Source organism: Coregonus clupeaformis, chromosome 13 (assembly GCF_020615455.1).
Source record: "Coregonus clupeaformis isolate EN_2021a chromosome 13, ASM2061545v1, whole genome shotgun sequence".
NCBI lineage: Eukaryota > Metazoa > Chordata > Actinopteri > Salmoniformes > Salmonidae > Coregonus > Coregonus clupeaformis.
Genome location: NC_059204.1, coordinates 7,568,547 through 7,575,383, shown reverse-complemented (window position 1 = coordinate 7,575,383; position 6,837 = coordinate 7,568,547). Strand labels below are relative to the sequence as shown.

The following is a 6,837-nucleotide window of genomic DNA, read 5'->3' as shown; positions in this document are numbered from 1 at the left end:
AAGGACGAAAGGAAGGCGAGACCTGGGAAACCTTGCTGCTCTTGAGCTCCTAGCTGGGGTCACCATCCGTTAAGGTCAATATAAACATCTCAGATGATAACTGTTTGCATTTGCCTCCTCGCTGGTGGCTTTGTGAGAGGTATAAGTAGCTTCACGATGCTTAATTATTTTCATTATCACTCACCATACTACTCATTATTATTTGTAGATCAGTCAGTCACAATTTACCAATGATACATTACGGATTTGATCCTCTCGAACAAGGCCAAATTATAGAAATAAGGGTTTTAGACATAATTATGGTCTTATTCCCTGCTCAGATGTTGCATGCATCAATCATCGACTTAGAGTCATCGACTATAACATTTATATAACATATGGTGCTTTCAAGACGCACCAAAGTTATTGCAAACTCGAAAAAAACGTGGTTAAATTATGAAGTCAGTGATCGGAGTTTCCTAGTTCCGACTAGCACTTGAACGTGGCATAAGATCTGGCATGCGTGACGAATGGACCAAAGAGAAATTGACAAACCCTAAAATAGCAGCACACAGGAGCAAGGACCAAAATGTTACCCAGTCAATATACAGTAGTTTAAACTACACATGATAGAATGACAAAAAACATGCAACGTATCAAACGTTCAATCGAACTGAACGCACCCAAGATGGGGCAGGTGCCACACCCCTGCAGCCCCGCCCTGATGGCACCTGGGGTTAATTTAAAACCTGTCCTTGCAGTAATGGCGAATTTACTGCGTGGCAGCAGCCGGATGTATAATGTCAACAAGCGTCGAAACCGCATTTCAAGGTCCATTTATGGAGCCCAGGTCTGTGTGTGTATATATATATGTTTTTTTTTGGGTCATTCTATCATGTGTATTTTAAATCGACTCTACATTGAAGATGATTAGGCTATTTTCAATATGTGCATGGCCGAAAATCCCATCACCTTGAAGTGGCCGACCACCGCTAGATAATGTTTGTTGTTTTATCTGTCACTAATTACATACATATAATATGACGTAATTGGTTCTGACAAATTCTATAGTCTACCCTCAAGTTATGGTAAGTAGTATAATTGAACAAAAACTATTATTCACTTATATTGAGCAACATTTTGCTCCATGTGTACTGCTATTTTAGGGGTTGGTCAATGCCTCTTTGGTCTGGCGTTCCAGCGCTGCCTCTAGGCTTCAGGTCCAGACCACCTTCTTCTTATTCAAGTAGCCCTGAACCTTGGCTTCTCCCAGGATGTAGCTCTGTGTATGACAGTCTGGTCAGGTACGTTTATTTTGTTGAGTGAACACGACAGTCAAACTAAAATTACCCAGAGAAGCTGGTTTAGGGCCAAATATGTCTGCTTTACTTCGAGTATATTTGTATTTATTATGCCCCCCATATTTAGAGTAAATTGACCGGCAGGAAACGAATGGTGGTGGAAGGCGGCGCGCTAACCCCAATTAACTTTTATGCCTTTCGTTAACCTTAACCTCACTAAAACTATACTAAACCTAACTCTTGTTCCTAAACCTAACCTTAATTATTCCTAATATTAAATGTTTGTTCAGCCGGTCAAAAGTCCACTTAATCAATGGTTACTTACTGTCCCCCTTTTTTTATTTTTAGTAATGCAGCCCCAGCCATGCCTCCCTCTCCCATGAATGGAGAAAGAGGACCTGCCACTGCTATGCAAAAGCTACGCAGGTACTATTCATGACTGTTATTCCAGATCCTTCCTTGGACTTCTGCTCTAATAAGGGTTGTATTCATTAGTGCACACTAGCAAAGGAAAACAAACTAGTTTCTTATTGGACAAGTTCATGTAGTCCCTTTCCATTTAGGTCTGTTTCCTGATTTTTACCTTGACTACTCTAACCTGAACTTTTGTCTGGTTGCTTTTCCTATCAGGTCCTCTATCCTTGAGCGATGTATCCTCAGGATGTCTACTGCCAGTGTTGCTGTTGGAACAGAGGACATGGATGGTATCAGGAGGTAGGAACCCACTCATTTATTTTCTTGCCAGCCCATAGAGCACAATTAAGGACTCCTATATGAAGGGCCTCAGTACCTCAATCAGTTTAATTGAACCATTTACCGTTCTACATTACATTGCTCTTTTGAAATGTATAGCATGTTCTCTCTCTAGATGGGAAATTCCATGCACTATTATTTCAAGCAATGTTAGTAGAAATCCTGATGGCTTGTTTTCCTAGGTCCCAGTCAGGGATGCGGTTGGCCCCACGGAACCTGGATCCAGCTCAAATGGAAGGCAATGAATCGGTTCTGAAACGACGGCAGAAACAGGTTCAGTACGGCAAGAACACCTCTGGCTACCAGAATTACCTGGAACAAGTTCCCAAGTATGACAACTGATTTATTCTACATTACATTTTTATTTTTGCAATTGGAAAAGGGCAAGGTAACTAGGTTCTAAAGGGTAACTAATGTCCTGTGAAGAGCCCTAAACACATTTACTGAACTATTTATTGGATTAGTCCTTAAACTCAAAAGATGGCTATAAATGTAAGTCTCCGTGAGGAGTAGGTGAAATGTATTCACGCTTGTCTCCCCTCTATCTGATACAAGGCGTCTGAGAATCCCTGGGCTGCACCCATCCACTCCAAACAAATATAGAAAATACAGCCGCCGATCCTGGGACATGCAGGTTCGTCTTTGGCGGAGAGCTCTGCATGCATGGGACCCTCTTTCTGAAGCGCAGGGAGAAGCTGAGGGACAAGACCCTGTTGACCAACTGTAGGTATTGGGTGTTTTTACATTTGTAGTAGTATTTGCTTGTCTTAAGTTGACCTCATCAATTCGTGACTATATGCAGGCAGGGGTTGCTTGAGCAGATGAATTGTGAGCTATATGAAGACTGTGGCGCTAAAGAGCGGGCCAGAGGGATGCCATCAGACTCTAAAGCCCCCTTCTCCACTAAACCTGCAGGAATGTCAATCAACAGTCCCTGTATGTTTCCCCATGGATCCCAGGTGTGTCAGTTTTTTACTGTTCTTTGGTTAGCAGGCGTTGTCTTGTGTTTGGAGATATCTGTTCAGAGTGTGGTTTGCCTCTCTCTTTAGGTGGATGTGTCTGGTCCTCAGTTCCCATCCTCCCAGACAGGCTTGGGGTACGCCTTTAGCAGTCATCTAACAGCTGATGAGAATGTGGTGGGATGGCTGAGATTTCTCCTGGAAACTGACCACTCCCACGATCAACAGGGAGACCGGCTACCGTGGAAGCCATACTGATCATGGCTGTCAGTCCCAGCGGTAGATCTTTTGGGTATATCCTAATAGACTTGCAGGGTTGCACTGGGTGTTGTGCTGACTGTGAAAGGGATGATTGCTGTAAAATATTGACCACACACTTTTGTAATCATGTCAGTTTGGGGTCACTTTTTACACATTTATTGTTTTGTATCGCACATTTTTAAGCAGTATCTGCTTCACTAATCATGTACCTACATTGATGTTTATTTGGACCCACTGTAATTAACTTTTTTGCACCATTTACTTGTTCAATGTTTTAAGTTCCCTTTGTCACAATTACATTTTCGTCATTTAGCAGACGCTCTTCATTTAGTTATACGTTAGGTTTTCACTGCTCCTATCCTCTCTAAAACCAAGGATTATATTCTGACCCTCCCAATTCTGTTCTCTAAAGAGTAAAGAAGTCTTAGCTTTGTTGCATTTGGCCCACCAGCCACATCACCATGTTCACCTGTCTGTGACCCAACTGACTGTCAGGCTCTAAGGTATCATGCACCATCCTCGCCTGCCTACCTAGCTGTTTTTCTAAAAACAACGTTGATGGGGAAAATGCTATCACTTTGTTTAGTATATTTTTGTTTTTCTTAATTGTCATTTTGTACAACCTGAGTACTGATGCAGAGTGAAATTAATAAAGATATGTTCCAAATTGAACATGTGAAGAATGGACCTTTTTCCACAATTTTCAGATGTGAGCTTCCCACAACGTAATTTTTTTTTTTTTTTTAAGTAGGCAGTGTCTCGAAAGATGAGTCTCCTGGACTTTATCATTCTCCAGGATTGGTGATCGGGGGGACTGGGGAAATACTAACTGCATTACGCCAAGCAGCCACAAGATGACAATATACGCTCCCTATTTATTTTCCTTGCCACACCAATACCCGACAATTTGACGCAAATGTATTGTAGTGGGATGATCAATGCACCTTAGCCTAATATAAAGTTATATATTCCAATGTTGGCGCCCTGGCATTATTTGTCAGGTATCATCAATTTGTGAATTAAACTGATGCTAATATAGCGAACTACAAGTCCCACAACAGTTTGTCGGTTCAGTTCAATTTTTGCAATTTCCTAATACGACAATTTAGAAAACTTTTTTTAAATATATTTAGTCCATTAAAAATTCCGAGCTATTGCATGTCTACTATTTTGTTTGAATTATTGAATACTCACTGCTTACCCCCCCCCCCTCCCCCCGCCCCTCACACAAATGTTATTTATGAATTCCAATCGCTCACGGGCGTGTGAACGTTGTTTTTTTGTTTAATGGACGACTGGGTGAATTGATTGTAGGCGATGGTATTTTACAAAGAGCGATAGTATCTTAGATATTTGTCACGCTGATCATATTACATTTTATGTTCCAGATATTGTAATCAACGGATGGTCTGGTACATGGTATGCTTTTAATAGGTCAATACATCAGAGACCCATAGCCGAACACTAGCGCCGCTGACTAGTCGGGAGCTACACAGGCTCCAAATTGGTTTATCCTTCACGAGCAGTATTTAACCCGTGTGTGCAAGGCCTGAGGTCCCGTTGTGTTCTTGGTTAAGGTAAGAACGACATTTTAAATCAAGTAGCTGTTACAAAGAAAGGTTATTGATACCAGCTTCATTAATCAGAAAAATAGCTCACTGCATCATATTCTGCATGGCCGTGTTTTGCTAGCACGCGTCCTAGACACAGCACAGAGGTCCTAGGGTGTAGCAATACATACATGCAATAGCTCGCCAGCCTCGATAGCAAGGGGATTGAATCAGATGGTGGGGAGGGAGTCATATTTTAATTGTTTATTTATTGCAAGCCAACAAGCTATGTTGATTTCATGTGTATGTGTGTTTGTCTGCATATCGGCGTAATCAGTTAAATGGACGTACGCTGAGGTAACGTTAGCTTGCTAGCCATAGAAATTACGATTTGCGCTTGCGTTAACTAACCGGTTAGCGGCATAGCATCAGATTGTCACAGGGCGGCTTGTTTTGGATCTAACGTTAAATCAACCACTAGCTACCAGTGTTAGATAGCGGAATAGCTAACGTTAGCCATATTGAATTAGCTATGATAATGCTTAATATCATGTGAACGGGTTTAGACCGACCTTCAAAACTACGATATAATAATTGTGAATGAATAGCTACTATTGCTCACTTGAAATGTTTGTAATGGACAGCAGGGTAGCCAGTTAATGCTAATTTATCTACTAGCTATCCCTATTTAGCCGTCATTCTGGCTTTCCAAATGCCCCCCTCAAAATGGTAGCTACCTAACTTGCTAGCTATTTCTCAATCTGTTCCATTGCAAATGTCATTGAGTGAAGAGCATGCCAATTGATAGGTCATGACAAGCTTGATAACATACGCACTATACACAAACGTACACATGGATTTTGTGTTGTAGATATGTGGTAGTAGAGTAGTGGCCTGAGGGTACACACCTAATGTACACTCTTAATGTGTTGTGAAATGTAATGTAACTGCCTTGATTTTGCTGGACTCCAGGAAAAGTAGCTACTGGTTTGGCAGCAGCTAATGTGGATCCATAATAAATACAAAAATACTTTGCAAGATTGGACCTCAGTATGACCCCCTTTCAAATGCACATATCCACCATTAAAGGGATACTTATGGATTTAGGTTATGAGGCCCTTTATCTTCTTCCCCAGAGTCAGATGAACTCGTGGATACCATTTTTATGTTTGTGTCCAGTATGAAGGAAGTTGGAGTAAGTTTCGCGAGCCAATGCTAACTAGCGTTAGCGCAATGACTGGAAGTCGATGGGTATCTGCTAGCGCAATGACTGGACGTCTATGGGTATCTGCTAGCGCAATGACTGGACGTCCATGGGTACCTACTAGCATGCTAGCAGATACTATAGACTTCCAGTCATTGAGCTCGCCAGCTTGTAGTCCTAAAAACTGGAATGACTTACCTCTGGTTCGTTCAGCCATTCCAATGGATAAAATGAATGGGGAAAGAATAGGGTTTTCGAATAAACGCCAAAAAGAAGGTCTGAGGTTAACACAGGCTTATGAGATCTTATACGTTTTGTTCTATGAGATATGTCAGTTAACATGATCTTTATGAATTATGAAGCCTTTATGTGCATTATGTTGTTTTATTGCATAAATGCACAAACAGTGACATTAACTGCTGAGGATTATATCATAGAACTAAACGTATAAGATCTACTAAGCCTGTTTACCACAGGCCTTATTTTCGGCATTTATCCAAAAACCCTATAAAAACTCTATTGATTTTCCCCATAGACTTTGTTCAATGAACAATGGCGGCGTTAGTGCCTACAAAAAGACGCCATTACTATTGCTCTCTATTGCCATAGACTTACAGTCATTGCGCTAATGCTTGTTAGCAATTCCGCTAGCCCTAGTTAGCAACTTCCTTCAAACTGCACGCGGAGACATAAAAATGGCATCCACAAGTTTATCTGACTCTGGGGAAATAGATTAATGTCCTCATTGTCAAGATCCCAAAGTATCCCTTTAAGGTTACTGGTTGAGATATTCGTTTTTGGTTAAATGTTCTGGTTGTTGGACATGTGAT

General features: G+C 41.2%; 1 protein-coding gene across 1 annotated transcript; it reads left to right on the top strand.

Annotated features, from left to right (window-relative positions):
• The first annotated feature begins 1,155 nt into the window (after window positions 1–1,155).
• On the top strand, window positions 1,156–3,925 carry LOC123492241 (oocyte-specific histone RNA stem-loop-binding protein 2-like). The gene is made up of 7 exons (XM_045224608.1): window positions 1,156–1,283; window positions 1,629–1,706; window positions 1,911–1,994; window positions 2,216–2,362; window positions 2,589–2,756; window positions 2,836–2,992; window positions 3,083–3,925. Exons 1-7 carry the CDS (start codon window positions 1,156–1,158, stop codon window positions 3,248–3,250), a joined length of 930 nt encoding a protein of 309 aa, XP_045080543.1. The 3' UTR covers window positions 3,251–3,925.
• Window positions 3,926–6,837: the final 2,912 nt, after the last annotated feature.

What these genes read in the sequence shown, in the direction of transcription:
- LOC123492241 (XM_045224608.1), top strand. Translation starts at nt 1,156, where the DNA reads ATGCCTCTTTGGTCTGGCGTTCCAGCGCTGCCTCTAGGCTTCAGGTCC. An exon ending in GTGTATGACAGTCTGGTCAG is followed by an intron (nt 1,284 to 1,628) that starts GTACGTTTATTT and finishes TTTTATTTTTAG; the next exon opens with TAATGCAGCCCCAGCCATGC. An exon ending in GCTATGCAAAAGCTACGCAG is followed by an intron (nt 1,707 to 1,910) that starts GTACTATTCATG and finishes TTTTCCTATCAG; the next exon opens with GTCCTCTATCCTTGAGCGAT.